Source organism: Pipra filicauda, unplaced genomic scaffold (genome assembly GCF_003945595.2).
Source record: "Pipra filicauda isolate LSUMZ 115617 unplaced genomic scaffold, ASM394559v2 scaffold227_size1260479_pilon, whole genome shotgun sequence".
In the NCBI taxonomy this organism is placed as follows: domain Eukaryota; kingdom Metazoa; phylum Chordata; class Aves; order Passeriformes; family Pipridae; genus Pipra; species Pipra filicauda.
In genome coordinates this window covers 894,145-918,279 of record NW_024104340.1, presented here as the reverse complement: position 1 = coordinate 918,279, position 24,135 = coordinate 894,145, and the positions used below count along the sequence as shown (strand labels likewise).

Here is a 24,135-nt window from a genome sequence, read left to right as displayed (position 1 = left end):
TGATAGCCTGCATAGCTTGTACATCTGTGTTGTTTATACAACCTGCTATACAAATAGACCTGTTTCTACTGGGCAGCAGGTCTGTTTCCAGTTATCTACCAAGCTTTTGTGCAGATTTTACAAGCAGCATTGAATTTTTATTGTTTTACTTTATCCTGATATAAAATAGTTCCTCTGAGATGTTTTGTGTCTTGTAAACCAGAGCAGTAGGTAGATCAGAACTGTGATTATATTGCCCAGATAAGTTGTTCCCTTTAAGATTTTTTCTTTTTTTTTTTAACTGTGCACAATGGAATATTCTCTCATCCTACTCCATTGTGAAAAGGTTTGCAGGGATACAAACAGGGCCAGAGAATTAGCAAGATCAGGATGGCCATTGCCTTTGTGAACAATGAAAAATGACTCTTGGATATGAAATGCAGAAAATTATTTTGAAAAAGTCATGTTCCCTCACTCCTACATGGTAACATTAATTTATGTGAACTGATATTAAGTGTTAAATAACTCATCCAGACACTGCTCTTGGCAATAATACCAGGGTAGTCATTACATGAGGATGAATTCTCTGAAACCTTTCCTCGAAGTATAAGATACAAACAGGTTGTCTTCTAACAAGAATCATAGCCTACCTCCCTTGTCCCCTGCAGTATTCTTTGGACATATACTATTGCATTTGCTGATAGAGTCCTGAAAATTAGGGGTCCTTTGGGTTTTGCATTGAAGCTAGCTTGGTTTGAGGTTAGACTGGGATTTTTCCCATAGCAGCTTATAATTCTGTTTTGTCATTTGTATAGTGACTTACATAGGGTGTAGCTGGTTACTAATTTGAATGGATGAAATAGCATCTAAATAGCTGCACAATTACTGAATTTAGGAAATACTGACAGACTAAATTAAAAAGATTCAAAGATGATTGACTCCATCCTACCCCCTTCTCCCAATGCCTGTCCTCAAAATAGAAGCAGTTGAGACAGCTTTGAAGTAAACTACCCGCTGCTAATATTTGGATCTGGAAGAGAAGAGAGGTTTTGAATAGTTCCCTTTGAACGATGTTATTTGGCCAGTCCTCTGTTGTAAAGGTGGCACAGTGTGTTGCTACATGTTGAGTTCAATTTCAGACCTTCAGCTTTAGATCTCATTTCTAGCCATGCAAGGGGTGGGAGCACCACAGGGGCAGCACACCAAGGCTAGGAGAGATTTGAACGTTTTATCACACTGTCTCACTCAGAGTCTTCTTTCAATCCAATGCTTGTGGCGTTGGTGGCGAGCTGCGTCCAGACCTCTGCTGAAAGGAAGCTCGCTCAGTAGAGAGGCCCTTGAGCAGAAAATGGAATGACTTCAAGGCTTAGCAATTCAGAATAAGAGTATGTTGTGCCCAGGGCTTTAGACTGAAGGTACAAAAAGTACAAAAGTACAAAACAATACTAGTACTTACTCCAGTGAGCATATATTTTAACTCACTTAAACCCATTTTTACATTTGCTTACTGCTTTGAACAGCTCCTGTATGTTTTTAGCAACATCAGTGCAGTCTATATTGCAAGCTTCTCCTCCTCCTTGCAGTAGTTCTCCAGTGGTTGACACAGTGCCTGCAATGCTGGGACACACTTTTAAATGGTGCCACTTGATGTGCAATGCAAACACACACTGAACTATCATTAGAATAAAAGGAAGTGCTCAATATAATTGTGTTAAAGATTTCCGTAAAGGCATAGGGGATGCTGAGGAAGAGCTTTTCAATTAAGAGGAGTGAAAATTCAAAAGTGAGAATATTTAACCCTATGAAGTCTGTTACTTGTTTTTCACCAGTCTTATTACTTCTTAGGCAGCACTTAAAATACTTAAGTTGTGTCATTAGTGACTGCTGACTAACTGGTGGGAGAAACATTGGAATAACTGAAAGTGGCTCAAAAATATTGCAGTATGGAGATGCTGTAAAACCAGCATTAATATTTGTCCATGTTCTGACTGGCAGCACAGCTGTCAGAGTTTGCACACCCCCAAACAAATGCAAACAAATAGACAGCCTGTATGTTCTGTTCCCTTGTCCCTGCTCTTAAACACCTGTGATGGGTGTGTGTGTGCTCAGGTGCCCACTTGAGAGCAGGGAAGCCCAGACAGGCATGATCATCTCAGGTTTCTGTTTCTTGCACATCAGTAGGAACTGTTTGCTTTTGCACAACTCCTACTGAAACTCAGCCCCTACTCCTTGTCAGTGGAACGCCAGAGCTTAATTAGGTGACTGTGAAAGACTCAGAAGTTGCATTGAAATGTTTAAATCTGATTTCTTCTGTTAAGCTGTGTGGACCCAGGCCTAAAGCATGAACCATGCTAATTACTCCCTCTTCCTCTGCTGAGCACCTCTTGTTTGAGGTGTTGCGCTTTTCTCCTCCAAAAAGGTCTATTAATGTGGTTGCTGTAGAGCTCTCATGTCTCACCGCTTAGCTTTAGGATTACATTAGAGATTTAGAATTTCCACTGCTTGTAATTTCCTTCAGCCCTGTCTGAATTGCAGCACATATCCAGCCCCTGTTCATGGTCAGTAACCCTGCTCACGCAGTGCTCCGTAGGCACTGGAGTGTTCCGGGCTCGCATCTCATTAGTGAATTCCTGCGATCAGTGAGAGGAGCAGCTTCCCAAGTGTTTACCAGCCCTTCAATTGAGCCTGTAGCTTAAATAACAGAAGTTTGAAAGCCTTTCAATTTTGTTTTTAGCAGATTTTGAGGTTATTTGAAAATGGATAACTTTCCAGCTGGTTTGGTGAGCTACATAATATTATACAGCATTTTTACCGTGGAGGAAGTTTTCAAAACAAATATTTCCATTATACCATTTGGAGAGGCTTGCTTTAGTCTTTTGTATCACTTAGGAAGAAAAAAAAAGCTACCTAGAGAAAATAGTTTATTCTTCTCATGGAGCTCCCTCATAGAAACAATTGCCAATATTGACAGCTTGTAGGTCTTTCAGATTCCTGTCCCTTTTAGTGAGGATTTCCATATTTCTTCCTTTAAAAGGAACTCTGCATTGCTAAAAAGTGATGTGCAAAAATGTAGATGTACCTCTGCTTAGATGTACATTCTTTTTGGATATGTCTTTGTGACTATATAGGAATATTTATTACATGTATAAAATCCTCTACCTCTTTTAAAGTATAGGAAGAACAATAAAAGTTTAGTGTAGGCTTCAAATATTTATTTAATTCATGAAAATCATCTTATATGTTTTAAAACTCTATTCAAGCTAAACCTAGAAAATCCCTTATGGTAGGTAAATTACACATTTTACTACTTGAGTACTAGAAATGCCATTAGTACAAAATTAAAGGACTGCAAAACCCAGTAGATAATGCTAATTTCAAATAGAGAAACTAAATATATTTTGTACTTTTTATTACTTGATTTCTTTTTTACTGACTACTTTTTATTTTAACTATATGTTCTTACATGCTGCAATCATAATGTAGTGTAATGATATTAATATTTTATAGGATCTGTATTTATAGTCCTTTATTTAGAAACAATGCAGTAGGTCTGCAGATCTTTGAATCCTTCTGGAATGGTGCCCTCCAAATAATGATAAATTACTTGTGCAGTATGCCATTTGCTAATTATATCCATGATTTACTGCAGAGCAAGACTTAAATCATTCATTTCAGTCTTGCGTAACAGTGCCATAAAATTTTTAGGTTTAAAAATGGTTTCCATGTGTATAATTTAAACAAATTTTAGAGCAATTGTATACACAAAATATTGCAGCCATCCATTTGTTACATTCTTTGTCTCCCTTTTTTTTAAACTTGTACTTTTAATGATTACTGTGGTTGAAATTGTTATGCTTCATTTTCATAATCATAGCTTTTAATTCTACAACAGTTTTCTACATGTTAGATTAAGAAAAGGATGGCTAATTGTGTGTAGATACCATGTCATTCCTGAATAGCCCCACATTCTGGAAACCCATTTTAGAAATATTCAGTTTATGAATTAGTCTTCGATTAAAGGATTTCTCTTTTAAAAATGAATTATTAGTTCTAAGATCTTCTTGTTTTCAAGCAGTTAATGTTGATTTTTTTCTTTCTTCACTCATTCATAGACCAAAGTTCAGTTAACTCTCTTTATATTTTTCACCTTATCCACACCCATAGGTGAGAAGCCTTACAAGTGTCCACATTGTGATTATGCTGGTACTCAGTCTGCATCCCTCAAATACCACTTGGAACGACACCATCGGGAGCGACAGAATGGAGCGGGACCACTCTCTGGGCAGAGCGCAGGTCAAGAGCACAAAGATGAGACATCAAGTAAAAGTTCTGTGTTTATTAGGCCAGATATTTTGAGAGGAGCCTTCAAGGGACTTCCTGGTATCGATTTCCGAAGTGGCATGGTCTCGCAGCAGTGGACGTCAGGAATGCTGTCTTCTGGAGATCAGCAAGGACAAGCAGCTGGCATGTCATCTGAAGTATCTTCAGAAAATATGAAAGGGTCAGACATATCTTCCAAAGGAACACACTTCTCTGAACTTGGCCGTGCTTACCAGAACATGGTTGGGAACGGTGTGAACTTTCAAGGGTCTTTGCAAGCTTTCATGGACAGCTTTGTCCTAAGTTCTTTGAAGAAAGAAAAAGAAATGAAGGATAAAGCTCTCTCAGATCCGCTTTCAGCAAAAGCTCTGGGCTCAGATGGTGCTGAGGAAAAGATAAACAGCAAGTCCTCACAGCGAAAAACAGAAAAGTCCCAATACGAACCTCTGGACTTGTCCGTAAGGCCAGACGCAGCCTCCCTGCCAGGGTCATCTGTTACTGTGCAGGACAATATTGCTTGGCACGGCTGCTTGTTTTGTTCCTTTACAACTTCATCTATGGAACTAATGGCTCTGCACCTCCAGGCCAATCACTTGGGCAAGGCTAAACGTAAAGACAACATCATAGGCAACAACAAAGACCAGTCTAGGGAGACTTCAGCCTCGGTGAATAAAGTGAGCTTGCTCCCCTCTTCTGTGCAGTCCAGCAAGGAGGCAGGAGTTTCAAACATGCTGAGCCAGCTGGACTCAGCTTCTGAGAAAATGACCCAAGGACAAAGTAAAGAGACCCTGGGAGAGCAAAAGAGCACTGCCTGGCCCAGCCACATGGAATCCACTTTTTGTAATTTTACAACAGACTTCTATAAGCAGTTCGGTGTTTATCCTGGTGTTATTGGCACAGGAACACAAAATTCTTGCACCAGTAATGAATCCGAAATCAAAACACAATCTGAAGATGACCCAAATATTCTGCTCTCTGACTCTGTAAATAAAAGTGCTACTGATGACCTTTCTGACATAGCTTCATCTGAGGATATGGAATCTTCCAAGGAAGAAAACATTGAAGATGAGGACATTGACACAGAACCAGATATTATGAATAAGCAGTTGTCTGCCCTAAATAAAGAAAGCAGTGAAGGAGGCGACAATATACAAAGTGGAGTCACCTCACAACCAACACAAGGGCTCGTATCACCACTGCCACAAGCTTCAGAAAAGCAGTGGCACAGTCAGAATCTTCTCTCCTCACATGAAACTGCACAAGGAGTGATGAAACCCGAACAAGTTCAGGGTCCGCAGGTCCTGGAGAAGCAGATGAACATGTTGTCAGTCCTAAGAGCTTACAGCTCTGATGGCTTAGCAGCCTTTAATGGACTTGCAAGTAGCACAGCAACTAGTGGATGTATCAAGAGACCTGACTTGTGTGGTAAGTTTTAGACCTTCTTTTAGACCATTTCAGAAAACACATGTGCAGAATCATGAAGCTGCTCTTTAAATGTACTTAGTCATATTTGTTAGTAATACATTTTTTTAAATGTTAAACCCTGTGGGCCAAATTCTAGTCTTATATGTGGTCTACTCCATTGAAATCAGCAGTGCTGCATGCATACTTATACAGGATTTTAGAAAGAACTTGCTTTTTAAACTAGAGTAGCAGCAATATAGACTATCTGTGCTAGTGGCATCTGAAGGGGATACTTACTGCTTTAGCATACTCAAAGGAGGAAAAAGTTTTAAAAAATTTACATGGTAACTTGCAAACTTTTCAGTATTTTGATATAAGTAAGAACCCAAGAAAAACACTGGATGCTTTGCCAAGCAAACCTTGCTTTCTCTTTTCTTTTTTTCCCCCTTTCTTTCTTTGAATTGGAGTGTGTTCAATTACCATGACATTAATGAAATCAAAGGCCAAGTGCATGGAATGTGTCTACCTGTGTTGAAAAGATTTTTTTTTTCTTTTCTTTCCCTCCTTTTTTTTTTTTTAATTATAATTTTCTGGTTTTGTTCAATGGCAGCCATATAGTTGTTGCCCTTGACCATTTACACTATTCTAACTAGCAGTTGTGCAAATTGTGATTTGCCTAATTAAGAATATGCCTCCAGGTAATTAAAATAACAACATACCAAACAAACAAAACAACCTTTTACCCTTATTAGTCTCTAATTTACAAAACTGCAGTTTTACTTCCACATATCACATACATCATATTTACAAAAATGAAAGTTAAATCTATCTGGAAAATATCAGAATGAGGATTTTTTTGATTTGTCGTTTGAAAGAGATTTTAGAGTGTAAATCCTTTGAAAAACAGTATCACTTTAAAAAGCAGAGTCAGCAAAGGACACAAAAACTTCAGTAATGCTCGTTTCACTTAACCTTCAAACTAATCAGAAAACTCATTGTCAGAGCTGAACATGCATAATAAAATGTATTCAAGTTAAAAAAAGAAAATGTTATCAACAGTTTTAAAGACTAACAAAATGAAACCCTAAATCTGCAAGCACTTCTGCGTAGTTCCCCTGGTTAACTTAAGGTTAGTGGAAGTTTTGTTTCTCTTCATCAGCACAGTGTAGATGCTTAAAGCCAAAGCCCTTCTTCAAGCCCCTCTCTGCTTTTCCAAGTGGTCTGATAAAAAAAGTCTGATTTCTAACCATAAAATTTATCTCCCTTGTATCCTTAAAGCATTTTGACTTCACAATTTTGTCATTACTTAAACCAAGCCCAATATCTGCCCAATTTTATCTGCATGGCCTTACTTGTAAACTTCTGTGTCTCAGTGCTATAAGAACCAATTTAGGTAGTTGGAAATATTTCCAGATTCTTCAAAATCAGCACTGAAAATTGTTAGTAGATTATTTAATTTGCAGCAGGTAAAATCCTCTCTGTTTGTGGAGTACTATCAGTTACCAAAAAGGAAAAAGATACAGCAGAGAAATTAGTCTCTAAACAGATGAGTAAAAAAATTGAAAAACTTTGTATGAAATATCTTTATGCTTTTTCCCAGACATAAGATTTTTAAAACAACAACAGAAAAAAACCTCTAATATTATTATTGAAATGAGGTCATGTTACTTCCATTAGTTTTTTGTTTCATCTTCCAATCAATTCAACAGACATTTTATGATGGCTTGAGTTTATATGATTTTAAAGACCATATCCCTTTCACAAGCTCTGCCCAGTGATAATGGATTTGACTTGAAGTATGAAGGAAAAAAAGAAACAACAGAAGCTTCTCTGTTCTACTTTTTAAGCCATTTTTTAATCAAAAATGCAGTGTGAGTTCTTCTTTCTCCCCCCTCCAAAAATAGCTTTTTCAAAATTCTTTACTGACATTCTATTGAGTGTTTGCAGGATATAAGTATTAAGGTTGACCACTTAAATGCATTATTTCATTTTTCTCTATATCTCACAGCAAAAGTGCATGAGTATAAACAAGCCCCATGTCACTAGTTCTTTTTTTCTTTGGTTGGCTTGGACACCACCCACGTGAAAGTAGTGGTTTTGGGGAGTTTGCATTTTCTCAGTGACATTTTATACTGTGAAATCACACTCCATCTGTGCATGTTAGTGCAGGGAATCTCACCTGATGGTTCTGCACTTGCCGATTAGCGATCAGGAGCACCCTGTTCATTTATTAGCCTGCCTTCCCTTCTGCACGAAGCTCATGACCAAAGTCATGGTCCCTTTGTCCCCTCTACTGCCTGGCAGATCAGAAAACTTGAGACCCACCTCCAGCATCCAATTCCAGGGCATGATTCTTGTGTTCCTTTGTATTTGGGGAGACTCCGTGCATTTGCCATTCCTTTTACAGCCAGTGAAGTGCACGTTGTTGACATCTCAAGAGAGAACACTGATACATTTGATAAAAGTCCTTGCACATTCAGACAGTCGGAATACAGAGGAAATAAAATTGAAATAAAATATTTCAGCTTCAGTGAGCTGAGATTGCATCTTTTGACTGGCCACGCTAATTGAGTTAAATTTCTGGCTGCCTGAAAACAAGCTGGGATTTTCAGTGATCCATGTGGATCATTTTTAGATGGCAGATTTTACCTTAAGATAGTGGGTTAGTTTTTAAGTACAAATCTTGGTACAAAAAGGGTTTAATTTTTAGGGGAAATTAACTTACGTTGTTGTTTTGGAAAGTCACCACACATAGGGAAGCAGTCCTCAGTTTCCCTACATGTTGAATGAGAGAGATTGATGATGTACACATAATTCATTTATGCTCCTATCACACTTCAGGCTGTAGGAATGAAAGACACAATTAGGAAGAACCATAATTACTGCATAATAAAGAAATTTTCATGTCAAAATGCTACTGAGAAGAATCACAAATTTTTGTAATATTTCTCCTTACATAGCAGAATAGGAACAAACAGAAAGAAAGAAAAAAAGAGCATTAATGATTCCAGAGTTACTCCTGAACTGTGCTTGGTTTTAGAGTCTCAAGTGACTATACCTAGGAGTTGATCTTTTTAATCTTTGCTACCACACAGTTTCTAAGGAGATGCCATGCCTTTCCTTGCTGCTTGGCAGCCAGTAGCCCACTGTGGATGGGATATCCAGGTGATGGCTCGGTAGTTGTCTTGAACACCTGTCTACTCTGCTTTCACAGCCCTTGCTGATTTGATAAGTTAAGCTTGGAAGTTCTAGACCTACTTTGTGTTTAAGTTTTGGAAGATCTGTTTTCCTTTCTATTTATGCTCATCTCTTTTTCTGCCTGATTTCCCACATATGTGTAATTGTGTCGCAATCATATTCTGCCTCCTGTTCCAAGTCATTAATTAACGTGGTTTTTTTGCACAAGACCCTTTATGAGAAGACCCTTTCCTTTCTCTCTCCTCCCCTTTAAATTTTTCTGCTTTGTCACAAAGATGGTAAAGTTTCCCTACTTACATTTTCCCCTTGAGAAGTACTCAGGCTTTCCAGGAAGAGCTGGTGGGCTACAGAACTATTGGCCAGAGATAGTCCTGGGCGTTAGCTGGCTGCTTAATGGGTTAGTGCTATTGAACTCACACTTAATGATGTCCAAAAGTATTAGTTCCATGTTGTCTCTGTAAATCTAATTTGCTTCCATTCATGCTTGCTTTCCTCTGCAATTAGTGCTGTTTTCTCCTGCACAGGCTCCACCCCATTATCACTTCTTTCACTGTATGAAAACAGGGCAGGGCCCCTCTGATGCATAGGAGCAGCTTTGGAGTTCTGATCCTGCAAAGGTCTGAGCACTTTCAGTTGCCTTTGCAGCAGAAAGTGTTCGGCATTGCACAGAATTATTAAAATGTTCAGCATTGTAACTTTCTGAAATACCTTCTAAATGTGGAACTGCAGCGCAGACAAGAGGGCTGGGCAAGGGGAAGATCGATTGTGGCAGATTATTACAGCTTTATTGTCACATAATTATAGTGCTCTACCCCAATGTTTAAATAGTGAATTTAGTTGTTGTAAATTGCTTATTGCCACAGGTGTCAAAACCAAAAAGATCATAATGCTAACCCCTTCAGAACTACCACCAACATGTGAAACACGGGAAAAGATTTTTACTTGTTTGTGGTGGCTTCACTTGAATCCTTATTGCAGCTCTTTTAAATTATAAAATCTGTATTAAGAAGCAAAAGGCCTGATATATTGAAGCTCTAGGATATCTACAAGGTAATGGAAGGTCATTCTACTGCAGCAAATTGTAGTACTCCTGCCCATTTAAAGTGTGAAATGCATTTAAGTAACTCTTTGTACTGATCTGCAGTTGGAGGAGTAACCAGACTATTCTTTTCCTTCAAGGCAGAATGAAATGATATGGAAGTTTTACAGCAGACTTTTCTTTACCCCATTATCGTGCTTTTGAAGAGGTTTCTTAGTTTCAGTTAGGAGGTCCAAGGCCTGCTTTTAGAGTACGAACTGTTCTGCTGAACCGGAGATCGGCCCCCGCCCGGGTTTCAGACACACTTCTGGATGTCGCAGTGCCATTTGCATGGCAATATCAAACCAAACTCATATGGCTTGCTTCCTTTTTTTAATTAACTGGGAATGCCAGTGATCCAGTGAAGTTTGTGTTGCTGGATAAAAGGGCTGGTCTGTGAATAGCATTGTATTTGCCAAATGGTTCGCTAGTCATTTCAGTACAAACAAATGGATGGTGTCTGTAAGTCTGCAAACACTGTTGACATTTAGCCTTGTTTATGTTACTTTCCTTTTGCTGCATATTTTTGGCTAGAAAAGATACTGTCTGAATCAACATTGACTTCCTAAGCAGAAGCTAAGGGCCCAATCTTGCATCCCTCATTCTCGATGAGTAGGACTACTTACATGACTAAGGATTGCAGAATCAGGTCCTATGTTTATTTGACTTTAAATTTCATTGCTTATATTCATGTAATTTAATTTGATTGTATTTTGTTGTATCAGAAATCAGTCAGGTGATAAGTTTGGTATCACCATTTTGTTTACTGTTGAAAACTTTAAGTTCTTACCGTTTTTCATATTGTGGTGTGACATTCCCATTCCATTTATGTTTCTGGAAATTAACCCCTAAAATATCTGATACAGCTAAGTGCTGAGTACCTTCTATTCCCAGTGAGACTGGAGGCATTCAGTCCCTCCCAGCACCAGATCTGAAAGGGGGATTGTGTTTGCAAAAGGAGGCCTTGGTATGTGCCTTGATTTCAGACATCAGTGGCCAGCCGCACCAAGGCAAATCCCTAGCACAGAAAGGCTTTTCTTTTCTTTGCAGAGACAAAATAATGATGTAAGCTTAGAGCTCTATGATTTTACTCTAAGTTTCATCTCCTAAACAATATATTCTTATTTTTTTTGTCATATCCAGGTCAAATTTAAATTATAATTTAGGATTAGGCCAAGGCATAGAGATGTTTCCAGGTCTTTCCAAAGTGAGACAATGCTCTGGTTTGTGTTTTGGTTCAGGAATATACATTCTTGTGTCTGAGATATAGTATTTCCTATAACTACTCATAAACAGGAGCAATTTAGACATTCTTGTAAGTCAAAACTAAGTGTACGATTAATACCTATTATGAGGCCAATTTTAAACAATTAATTTGACAGCAATTATAATTTTATGTTACAGGCTTTCAGAAATAAATAACCAAATTCATCTTTGTAATCTAAGGAACTTAGGATATCTTTATGCAGAGATGATCTTGTTATGCTCAGTATTGCATATCTGGAATTTCTGAGGTTTGCTCCCACCCATCTAGATACCTGTAGTGCCAGGGATAAATAATTACCTGAGGCTTATTAATTGTTTCAGCAAAGAAAAAAATATATACCTTAAGTGTAAGCATTAATATATGTATACACAATACATCCACAATATATAACAAACCATCATAATAGTACAAAAATAGAGGTCCTGAATATGTTCTGTTATTTATGTGTTTGGCAAGCTTAGGGAATGGACTTTAGTATGAGTGAAAATTCTCTTAACATTTTTAAGGTTATTTATTGTCATTTCTATTTGAGTTTTTAATGGTCCTGTATTTTGTAATGCTTTAGCAGGAAAAAATACTGTAGTTATCTTTTTTCATATTCTTTAAGCAATATTTCTAGCTTAATATATTGTGCCAGGTTTTCCAATATTAACCAAGAAAGACAGTAAAATTCAATGAACAGCACTCTGACATCCACAATTTAAAACCTGTGATTGAAGTGAAATGTGTAAACTTCTAGTGGGTTATCATGTGCTTTGGAATAGAGTATTGTTGGAAGTAATTAGAAAATATATTAAGGTTTCCTGGTAATGAAGGTATGTAAGTTTTAATAATTGTTGCTTTCTGAATAAGTGTCAAACTATATCTTTAAATGTATATGGAGTTACAAGTTAGGTCACTTCTGAATGGAATGTAAAACAATACTAAAATGCTTCAATAACTTATCTCAGTGTTGCTAATAAAAAAAAGCTGTTAACCATTAGTGCAGTTTTGAGTCATTTTGTTAATTCATTCAAAAAAACTCTCTGAGAAACTGTTGTACCTTTTTGTAGACCAAAGACCACTCATGCATTCCACAGTTGCTTGATGGTTTGAGAGGCAAACTGCAAAGCTTCTTGTTGGCCTTGTAAATGCTATTTATTAAAAATGCCATGTTTTGAGGCGTTAGAATGGTGCCAAGTATTATTAGGCAGGTATATCAGGGGGGCATTAGACTTGTTTCCACTGGCAGAGAAAATGTCTTGGGAATGGCGGACCTGCTTCTCCTCTGTCACTATTAAAATCCAACAGCAACTTTTGTGGCTGCCACTGGGTTGAAAATGAGCAATGTGGGTGGATTAAGTGTGTAAGTATTAGTGCCTGGGTGCTTGGCCAGGGTGAGCTAAATACTTGTGTCCAGCCCCTACAGCTGGAAATACAGCCTTAGTCAGCAATGGGGATTCAGTGTCTATCCTAGTGGAGAAATACAAGAGCATACAGCCTGGGAGTGATCTCTCTTGGTTAATCTTGCCCAGCCTTACGTGAAGTCACAGCCCTCGATACTGCAGATAGTCCTGAACTCTCACGGAAAGAACGTGCGATAACCGCCCTGGGACTAGGCTCCCTCCTCAGACCCATGTGCCATTCTCCCGAGGCAAAGCCAGCGTAGGATAACGAGCAACGAGCCGTGCCAGTCCCGGTGCTATCACCCAGGTCTGTGGTAAGTGTTTCCAGGATGGGGCCCATAACAGGTGGCCCACTTTTCGGTGCACCGCCGAGCACACAACGGGAGCCAAAGGAAAACATGACTAGGGCTCCTGGTGTCACATCTTCATTAATGCTGTCAGTTCTGAATAGCATATTGGTACTTTTTATTTATTCCACCAAAACACTATGAGTCAGGACCTGACATTTTAGTGTTCTGTGTCATACTGAGAAAAATCTGTAGTTCAGCAGTAGGACAATTATATTATTTTGGAAGGGCTAGAAATAATACAGCATTTGTGAGACAACTGTAACATTTATCCAGACTCAGTGTGAGATTGTTCTTCCTTTTATTTGGAGAGCACTTCCAAAAAAGTATCAACTAGGAGCAAAAATGAAAAAAAAAAAAGACAAAAAGTGGCAATTATGAATCCATTTAACCCCCATAGGGTATAATCTCATTTTGTGTAATACCACTGGCTGTTACATGCCTAAACTTCTATGCAGTGAGCTGTGAATATAGTCCTTATTGTCCTGTGGGCAATATGACTAAGGAAAAAATATCTCCGTAATACAATGGAGCATTTGTCTGAATGGCATAACCTAAGGTCCATAACATCAAATCTAAAGTTGTAATTATACAGCTGCAGTCATACTACTGAAGTGAAGGCTGTGTCAGCACTTGTATTATATAAGAAATCCTGTTTTCAAGGGTTGATGAGTCATATGCAAAAAACATTTATCACTAAACAATTGTTCTGATTGTTCTGAAGAAACGTCTAGGTACAGGCCTTTCCCCAGCAGGACGTGGTCATGTCTTCTGCATAAACCATGGCGTGCTTTGCTAATGAATGTATCTTTTTTGAGCTAGGAAATCACCTAGAAAGTTTGGGCTTTATGCATTTTTATTATTGTCAAAACATAAACTAGTGGGAAAAAAATCAGGGTGACAAAGGTCTTCTCTAACAAGAATTGTAACAGGTGTCTTTCTCACAAATTATAAATTTTTTTCCCAGTTTGTCATCCCCAGTGTTGCTTTAAATTCCTTGATCTGAACACTTCCTTGGAAGACCCGCTCACAATTTTGTTTTTTGAGATGCCTTGAAATCGAGCCTCCCAAGCTCACAGTAATTGTTATTGCCATTTGGAGCAGCCACACATTTGCTGGCAAGGAGCAGACAGAAAAGAGGTTTATTAACAGCAGCACCACAGAGGTGAACTACGAGCACTGTGCATCCCTCCCACGCCAATGTGAAAAGACTACGCTTAAAACCGAGACCAAATACTGGAAACCACAGCAATTTTCCTACTACATGAGACTTCTAGATAGGTGTGCTGGATGTGAGTGACTTCAGCTAGCAGAGGCCCCTGCCCAGAGCATTGCCATTTACAAACAGGTGTTCTTGAAGCCCCCCCCACGTCAGGCATTTGCACCCAAGCCGCCTCACCCGCCCCATTGTCCGGGGAGAGAGACGCAGGCCCAGCCAGTTTCTTTAAGCCGATCTCCTCTGATCCGGGGCGTCTGTAGCGCCGTTCCCTGCATAGAACAGCCATTGTTCAGCTGCAGAGCAACAGTGGGGTAGAAAATAGCATGCCATGCTGGGGATCAGAGAGGGAATTGTTCCTTAATTATCTCTTACTGAAGGAAAAACCTAAGGCATATCCCAATATGTGCCATGACTCTGGCAGAACAAGGGTTGTTTAAAAAAGATTTGGGGAGGGGCGGGATCCCGTTTAGAAGCTGGCAATCCTCACTCCTCCTGCCGGTCTACCTGTGATTCACTCACTGACCGTGGAAAAAAATAAGTTTTCCGCTTTGGATTCTCCATTATGAAATGGAAAATAATAGTACTTATCTCCCTGGTAGGAGTGCTGTGAGGATAAATGAATTAATTAATGTTTGTAAAGCACTTTGAAGATGAAGAACATTGTATAAGCCCTCAGTGTACAAATGCTTCCTTCTCTAACTCCAGCAAGCTATAAAAATTTATTGATGAAAATAAACACACATTGCAAATACATGTTGGGTGTATACATCCCTCCCATGCCCCAGCGGCGTGGGTGAGCCTGAACCCAACATCAAAACCTGTCTTAGCCCCTGTCTCTACCCAGGATTGGTGCTTGGGGCTCTCTGCAGCAGCTTTGCCATGCTTTGGCCATAATGTCTTTTCACCAAATCCATAAATTTTTATCTCAGGGCTCTATGGAGCTGGGTTGAGCTGATGAGTGATGGCCATGGTGCAGGTGATGGCTCAGCAATGTGTCTGGTGAGCTGCTCACTCCCCAGCCTACTGCCAGCCTGCAGGTCCTCCTGTCCTGTGCCCATGTGAGCAGGTCCTTGGTAAGACTGAGGTCCTGCCACACTCTCTGCCACAGTCTGTCCCTCCTTATCAGGGTCAGTGTGATGCTCAGTGACCAGTCCTCACGGTGCTCAGCAGGTTCTGGTGTTGCTGCTCACACTCACTGGTCCGGTGGCTGAACTGGTGTTTGTGATTTTTTTTTGAATGGCATTGACTTCAGTTCACAACTGAAAGTAAAAATTTTTATTGCCTGCTTTTCAATGTTCACATCCTAGATTAGTCCTTGCTGCTCTGTATTATTTATTTTTTTATTCAAGCCAGGAAGTGTGTTTGATCCCAAACAGCTCACATGTATAACAAGGCAAGTTAAGAGGATGAAGGGAAGGAAAATCAACACTTCAGACATACAGAGATGTGACATTTATCAAGAGAGACATACAAGAAAAGGTTTGTGCATTGAGATGAACAGGTTAAAGATGTAATTCAGGATTTTTTGGGGGCTCTCCTCAGTTCTCAGCCACCATATAAATCAGTTTGGGGACCTTAGGAGAAAGGCTGCCTTAGCCCTAATTGTGTCTTGTTTGTTTCCCTTTGCACATCTAACCCTGTATCAGTCGATGTGCTTGGTTTTCTCTGAAATCCTTGCAGATTATGCTGGTAAACCTGTTGATGGTTCAAGTGCCAGGCGTGCAGAGGAATGCAGTGCTCCTGGGGGTGCTGGGACCCCACTGGCTGTGGCTGGAGAGCCCCCTGCCCTGCTCTCCACTGCTGGCACTGCGGGCTCTGCTCTCCCTGCTGAGAGCCTGAAGAAGGTGGCAGCTTTTGCCCAGCAAAGTCTGCTGCCATGCCATGTTCATCCAGATGCTAAATGCACTGTGACACATCACCAGCACAACCAGACATCCCCAAACTCTGACCAGCACCAACACACACCCAGTGGCATGGCTGATTTCTCCATCCCCTGGCAGGAGAACCGTTTAATAACGGGAGGGTTCGGGGATGTATTCACTAATCATTGAATAACTGTACACTGGGGTGAAAAAGAAAAAAACAAATCAGAAAAGCTTTCCCAAAGGATAGAGGTGGGAATCCCATTAACATGTTGGCTCCCTCCTTAGTTGCCAAAGTGATTGACAGCAGGATAAGGTCAGAAGATGAAAACCAAGCCATGGGGGACAGAGCAGGGAGGGGATGGGACCAATCAGTTGAATAAAAAACTGAGTGTCAGTGCTGGGGAAGGAGAAAACCGGCACTCCCACTAGAAAAATCCTCACCCTCTGCTCCCCTACTGTTTGTTTGGGGAAAATGCTGCAGCTTAATCAGAATTATTTACAAGATAATGGTCCATTGTTTGTAGTAAGACAGATGCTGTCTGTGGGAATTTGGTGGTTTATTCTCTATGCATTACAGTGCCATTGCTGTGTGCAGATGGGATCACAGTGGTATTGTTGTTATCCACTTTTTGGAAATTTGGAGGATCCTTACTGTGAAAGGAGGGTCCTTAAAGAGAAAAAGAAAGTTTTCTCAGGCCCAGAGCTGGGATTTCTCTTAAGGTAGAACTGTGTTCATACATGTATGGGAGAAGAAAAGGACAAGGTGAAAATGCTTTGCTGGAGACCTGTAGCATGAAGGGTCTCTGGGCTGACTGTACTTGGTGGTGGCAGACATCGCTCAGCAGATGGATGGATGGATCCTGTGTGTCTTTCCAAAGGCGAGGCAGTGCTCCCTCCTTTGCTGGGGTCTGGCAGAGTCACTTGCTTAGCAGGTGCTGTGAGAGGTACACAAACCTATCTGTGCGAGGGTTGGGCTTGCCTGCTCAGTGATCATCCTCTGGTTGTGTGACTGCAACCAGGATGGTCCCTGCCTTTCTCCCCATGCTGTAAGCTAAACACTGAGCACTTTTCTTTTCACCAGAAAACCACATCCTGATGATTTATGGGTGAGGCTGTGGGAAAGGAAAACTAAATTTTCATTGGATTCATACTGGGGAAAAAAAAAATATCCCCAAATATACAAAGACAAGAATCTTTATTTAGAAGATCAAATGCAAGATTTTTTTTTTTTTTTTTTTTTTTTTTTTTTTTTTTTACATTTTCCAGCAGAAAATCTATTTCCATAAGCATCCCCTTCTGCCCCAATTAGAAAGTTGAGTGTGGAGGCCTAGACCCTGGCCAAAGGGACAGGCCCAAGACGTGCAGGTGGGTGACCCTCTGCCATGAGGGAACTGCTGCATATGGAAAGAATAGGGAGCTTGGGGAGGCTGATGGAGATGGCTCTTCCATCAGCATGTCTGGGTCTGTCCCAGCAAAGCATGGGGGACAGCAGCACCCACAGCCCTTCCCCATGACCCTGGGATGAGGGATAAGGATCACTCCATGCAAAGCTCTCTCAGGAGCAAATCCTGCCTTGCCTTTGCTACCTGACCCATGGAAGCCGGGGAGATGAGAAGATCCTCTTCGGGATTGGATAATTGGATAATTGGAGCAAGGTGCAGGATGAGGGGGTGGAGGGTGCCTGGGTGGGTGTTGGGTGTATGTGTGTGCACGCACTTCCTCTCTCAAAAATCTGCTTTTAGTGTGCAATAGCTCACATATTACCTCGGCAGAGATCCGTGTGCACCAAAGGCAACCAAGAGACGACAAATCACCAGAAAGGCTCCAGAGGGGATTTTGAGCATCCACGTCTGGTATCCCAAGATCCATTAGCTTTCAGGTAAAACAGAAAACAATGACCATCTTTTTTGTATGCAAGTTAATTAAGCTGTGTTTCCATCACTGCAAAATACCTGAGTTTCCCCGGAGAAAGCAGAGGGCCTGGGAGTGGGAAATGAGACAGGGAAGGGCAAAGAATGGCTGATTCACAGGTTTTGGGGTCTGTGCAGATGGAAATGGGATTCCAACATCAGCATGTCCTTCTCTGGACCCTAAAATGTGTGGTGGGAAGTGGCAGCTCCCGAGTTCCCCCTTTCCCTCTGGGCTCAGTGTGCTGCCAGGGATGGAGCTGATAGCGTCAGATCACAAGTGGAAACCACTTTGCCCAAGAAGAGGGATCTCCTCTGGCTTTTGTGAAACAGTTTTCCAAGAATAACCTTTGAAGGGTTAGATTGGCACAGGAGATTGCCATTCCTGAGTGATTGCATTTTTCCTAAGTATCTCCAGTGGGATCTGCACAGGGAGCTCTAAGTTTTTTTTCTCCAAGTCAGCATTTATTTGCAGAATCCTAATTTTGTATTTCCTGACATTTAAACTTTTCAGCCTAATGTTCTAATAAGGATTCTGTCTGTCCATCTAAATAAAGCTTCGTTCTAATGAGGACACCATCCATCTCCCGAGATGGAGCCGTAACGACTTCCAGCCTCAGTATAATTTTAGCCAGGCTCCCTTCCCCACTGTCTTTCCCCACAGATCTTTGTTTGGGGTGAAAGTTATCTGTTTGGGGATGGAGATGTGCAGAATTTCATATTGGGTCAAGTGACTGAGTTGTTGTGTGAGCCTCTGCTTTCTCTCTGAAAAGGGGGATTTTGCTCACTCCCCGTTGTATGTTCAGTGCCTGTTATTTGCAATTTTGGTTCGTAAGACTGTGGGTTTTCATGCCAATGATTTTCTGTTTGAGTTGTTGGAGTAGGGAGGGTGTGGGAGCATGCCAGTGTCAAAGGTTGTCACTTGGATGGTAATTAATAACATTATCAGGCTGATTATGTGTTTAGATGTCCAGAATCAGGAGTGAATTGAACTTGTTAAATTTAATTCCTACCTCGGAATGACTGGGATACTGGCGTGCTCACCAGTCTTGCGTTTGCATAAAGGACAAAACTGGGAATTTGAAAGGGCAATGACTAATGAGAATTGCTGAAATTCTGGGCTTCTGGCATTCTCAGGGCTTCTCCTACAGCAACATCGCTCCGTGAGCTCTTGCCAGGCAGAACAAAGCGCAGATCGGGCGCCCGATAATGTTTATAGAGCCCGGTCTCCTTGTGTCAGGGGTTGACTGGAACGTGGAGTCATTTGAGATTGGAGATTATGTCTTTTAAGGTCCTGAAGAGCCGTTTCACGTGCGACTGATTACCTCTGTCAGAGGCGGGAGAGCCAGGTCCCACCTCGGTGGGTGGGATCTGAACTCATGCTTTCAGAGGTCAATAACAGGGTTTTTAGACCTTTGTGCTTCTCAGTCCCTTATAGCCAGACCTTTTCTGTTAAAACTGTTTAAATTACAAACCAGTAATAAAAGGATCATATGTGTTTCCCACTGAACAGGTTCTTTAAGGCTATTATGATAATTAAAAACATATGGTGCCTACACAAGTCAGAGGGAAACCACAGATGTACAAATTAGGTATTATATAAGGTTTTTCTTTTTTTTTTTTTTTTTTGCCCTTTTGAAAATGACAAGTCAAAGAAATACAAAGCGATAAAAATGATAATTTTTTTTGGAGATGGTAGGTAGCATTTTAGATTTTTAATCATGAAATATGTAAACCACCTTTCATACATAATCAGAGCAAACTCTGTAAGCAGGAAGAACAAAACACTAAGACTGCAGTATTTATGGAAGGAATAAGGAAACACTTTGTTTCATACAAGTTATTTGAGACCAGGAAACCTTTTGCATTTTTTATGATGTTTCCCTGCACAGACATGGAGGATTATATTTATTAAATATTGAATTATATTGAAATTGGATTGATGCAGCCAAAGGAGGACTTTCTTTGTATTCCATTTTTTTCTCCTTTTAAAAAAGGGAAATGTACTCATATTGATTGCAGTACAAGTAGTCATTTGTTTTAATTTAAAAATATAGGATTGATTTTGAGAAGGTGATAAATACTGCTAATAAAAAAATTCAAAATGGGGATTTATAATGATTCTCTGTTAAGTCAATGGTTTAGAGAGGCTAACTTATAATAAAAGTAGAGACGTGCTGAAATATCCATAGCTAATGGGTTATTTGCCTTTTGCTAGTGCTGCAAACTTTCCTTGGTTTGCTGGATCCCGCTCCAAAAGGCAAAATGTCTGTTATCTAACTCTCCTTGCTCCTCGTTTTGTTTTTCTTGTGCTAAAAGTAGGCAGATCAGGGTCTGCTAAGGGGCCCCCTCCCTCTACTGACATGTACATAGATGGGCTGGATCCAGGTGTGGGGTCTGAGACTGGGTCTCAGCTTCCCTGGTGGTGCTGTGCAGCTCTGCAGGTTTCCCTCAGCCTCTGCACAGATCCCTCCTTGTGGCACGTGGGGTGGGCAGGTCTCAGCAGCATCGCAAGTGGCCCCGAAGCCTCGTAGCTTTTGCTTTGAGCTCCACAGCTCACGCAGCACCAGCATCTGCCTGGCACCTTGCCCTGCCTCCGGCGACAGCAGACCCTCCTCTTCCCACCTGGGACTGCTCGGGGCTTGATGCCTCCTGTGTCCCTGCAAGGAGCAGGAGGACTGCAGCAAGTCCGCTGTTGTCAGAGGGGTCAAAAGCATCCCACCAGCACAGGGCACTGCAGTCTCAGAGAGGAAGGACACTCCTTCTCATGGCTCTCATGGCATGGAGAGCACCCTGGCACTGCTCATTCTTGGGCTCTCTCCTACCCTGATTAGAGGGAGTCTGTCATTGTGTCCCCCTCACCTCCCCAACGCCAGGAACCACCCCTGGCTGTGCCAGCTTGTGCTGCAGTCGGGCTGGTGGGACTCAGCCTGGGGGATGCTGTGTCTCCTGCCCTCGGCAGTGGCACTCTGGGCAGGCAGCCTGCATCTGCAGATCCTGCATCTACAGCCAGGATCTCACCCCAGATGCAGTGAGGCCCTTTGTTCTGCTCACTTATGCTTTGTTCTGTCTCCCAGCAAAAGGTAGACAACTTTTTTTTTCCTTCCAAAGAAACTTTTAGAAGAGCAAAAAAAAACAAATCTGGGGAAATAAGAACAGGAGAAGCCTGATGCTAACACTTCAGGTTTGCAGGAGTGGTGGCTGAGCAGGCATTTCTGAAGGGAGTCTTTTCTTTTCTTGAGTGAGTGATAGCAAACTCAGTGTTATTTCACATGTAGGTATTACCATTTTAACTTTTACTGAGGTAAAATAACACCTTGTCACTCAGTGCAAATACCAATCACAAAATGAATTAATTGTAATAACTGTTGTCAACAGAACAAAAGACTTGTTGCTTTCCTAAGCAGATTTCAGTGCCACTGATAACTATATACAGAGGTTCCCTTTGGGCTTATTCAGTGTATGCAGTCAGAACATCATTTAATCTGTCTTTCTCTGTACTTTGTTGTAAAAGTCTCAGAAATTGAGTTAAAAACCTGTATTTTTTACATATCATTCAGCATGCACTTTTCTAGTCTATATGATTTTTTTTTCATACAGAATTCCTAAGCATTTTTACTAGTTAATTAACACATTTTTTGTGGCTAATTTATTAAAGAATTAACAAGTTTATAACAGTCTGCAGAATCTGTTGGTTCCCCGTATGCTGTGATGGACTATTACTTTCAAAGAGGGTATGGGCAGCTGTTTTGCTACACAAAATTCATTTTTGCTAATGGGACTTCTTCAGCCAGTCATCTTTATCCAAAGTGAACACTGCTCTCCCAATAGATGGGGAATTTTCCTTTGAAAAAGGGGGAAGAGAGAAAAAATTATCCAAGAAAAGCAAAATTCTTCATACTTGTGCTAACCACAAATTTATTCAAGCGAAGTTTGGGATGGGGGGATACTAATTAACTAATTTCACAAAGGAGCCTCAGTACAGCAGGAATCGGTGCCAATATGCTCTACTCATTTTACATGGCTATTTAGCTTAATAATTAGAAACACTATGGCATGTCCTCTATATTTCATTGCAAATGCTATGTATTTTCTTAAAGAAACATACATTAATATTGCAGCCTGGGATAGTCAGACACCATTGCCAATAGAATAGACACTCATCAGAAACTGACCCAGAGAGAAATTAAAGATCCATTTTGCATCCTTGTTTAACAGAATATGTATTTTAGGTTGGTGCAGCCCCTCTCTTGGCTTTGTAGTGGGTAATGTTAGTGCCATGCAGCCTTGACGCAGGGAATTTCCGTGGTTTCCCCTCCAACCCTCTACTGTCAATAACATTTGGTCTGTCTTTCTTGTTGCCAACCGCTGTGTCTTCAGCCACCAGTTGGTCAAATGTTCCTGCTTCTGCTGGGGACTTGCTTTTCGCGTGGGCAGCGCAGCTCTGCAGCTGCAGAAGAGCATCTGTCTGTGTCAGGGGCTCGTGGTGCTGGGGAAGGACCTGCTTGCTCCCTGCTCTCGAGGGGTGACACATGACCCTGTGTGAGCTACAGCTCTCACACGCTTCTGTCCTTGTTATTGTTTAACATAAGCAGTCCTGAATGTGCCACAGTGATTTTTCTCTCATGTACTTCCCATGGCAGATGGGACTGGAATATCTGTGATGACTGTGCTGGAGCTTGAGTGGTTTTGTTTCAGCAGCCTTAGGCCAAGGCTGTGGATGATCTTGTGTGGATGCACAGGGATATAGGAAGGCTCTGCAAGAAACTATCCCTGCAGTTCAGGCATTCATCAGAGAGGAGTGGCTGTGGGAGGGAGCTGCCCTGTGGTGCCTGGAGGTGCTGTGGTTGTGGTCCTTGGGCCCCGAGAGTGGCTGGTGTGCTGCAGTGGTTTTTGTGACATGCTGTTTTTGTGCTTGGACCAGCTCACACTCAGCACTGCCTGAGTTCTGCTGCACCTCTGACATGGCTCCTCAGCTTGGGGCTACAGCTTACCTGCAGACATAAGGATTTGGACAGAGGAGGCAGCATGAAAAAGATTGAATGGCATCTGCTCTGTGTTCTAATGCTGTGTGGGTGGGGATAGCAGCTCTGCTTGGGATGCAGCAGGCATCCTTGGATGGAATCATGGGGGGCTCTCAGAAAAAGCTGGCGTTGAAAACCTCAGGTCAGGTTGGGCACAAATGGGACAGGAGGAAATGTCCACTCCCCCCTGTGCCAAGCCTGGGAGTGTGTGCTGTGTGAGGGAACAGGCAGGGAGAGCGCAGTGCTCTTTACCCCACTGTCTGCTGCCCCCCTTCCACTCACACAATTATATCCCAGTAAATCTGTTTGAAATATAGAAAATACTGCCAGCCCTCCTATAACACCATCCCTTGTGCTGACCAGTGGTTTTTGCTGTTTTGACTTGGCCGTCACATTCTTTCTCCACGATTCCTTTGAGGCACGTTAATGACGGTGTTCCTCCGAAGCTGGAAACTGGGGGGCTCTAGGTCAGGTAGCTCCATCTCTGGCCGTGAGCTTTCCACAGTAGAGCTTGGCAGCCCTGGTGACTGGCAGGATGGGCACCTGTGGTAGGTTTTGTTGTCCCTGGGGCTGATTTTGGATTTGCTTCTGAGCTGTAGCTATTCTGTGTTTTCTCCTGCTCCTCTTTGGGTGATTAACTGCGAAAAGAAGCGTTTCTCGTTTCTGCAAGCCACTCCTCTCCCTGCTTCTTGGCACTAGTTGCTAATCAAAACAGGTCTTTGATAGCCAAATGGCATTTGGCTGAGCCAAACAGAGAGCTAGACACACAGGCTTCTTGTGATCAAGCGCTTTATTAATGTGAGGTTTAATGCAAGTTCACTCGCAGCTTGTGGACCCCATGGTAAATGTTCAACAATCTAATTCTGTAGCACTGTGTTTTATTTAGCATGAAAATATTCCAGGGCATGAAAAAACAGTACTCTGCTTAGAAGCAATTTTTTGAAGGATTTAGAAATATTAATTTTTTGCTCTTTCAAGAGCAAAGGTGCGTTAGCCTGTCATTTTATAAAAGGACAAGAATTTTTTTTTTTTTTTAAATCAAACCTATTTCTATAGTTAAGCAAATGCAGTGTTCTAATCTAGTAAACTTTTACTGTATTTCTGTAATTTATGTTCATATAATACCAGAATATTCCAAGCGG

At 41.3% G+C, this 24,135-nt stretch overlaps 1 protein-coding gene across 10 annotated transcripts in view; it reads left to right on the top strand.

Moving 5' to 3' along the window:
• Positions 1–24,135, top strand: part of ZNF536 (zinc finger protein 536) — a 344,508-nt gene that overhangs the window by 221,693 nt on the left and 98,680 nt on the right. For 8 of the 10 annotated variants that reach the window (XM_039381484.1, XM_039381483.1, XM_039381485.1 and 5 more), the window contains one exon: positions 4,144–5,724. In XM_039381484.1, the coding sequence (XP_039237418.1) occupies positions 4,144–5,724 (1,581 nt within the window). Of the gene's footprint in view, positions 1–4,143; positions 5,725–10,080; positions 10,225–24,135 lie in introns of those variants that run through there. The other 2 variants (XM_039381493.1, XM_039381491.1) reach the window with 2 other exon arrangements.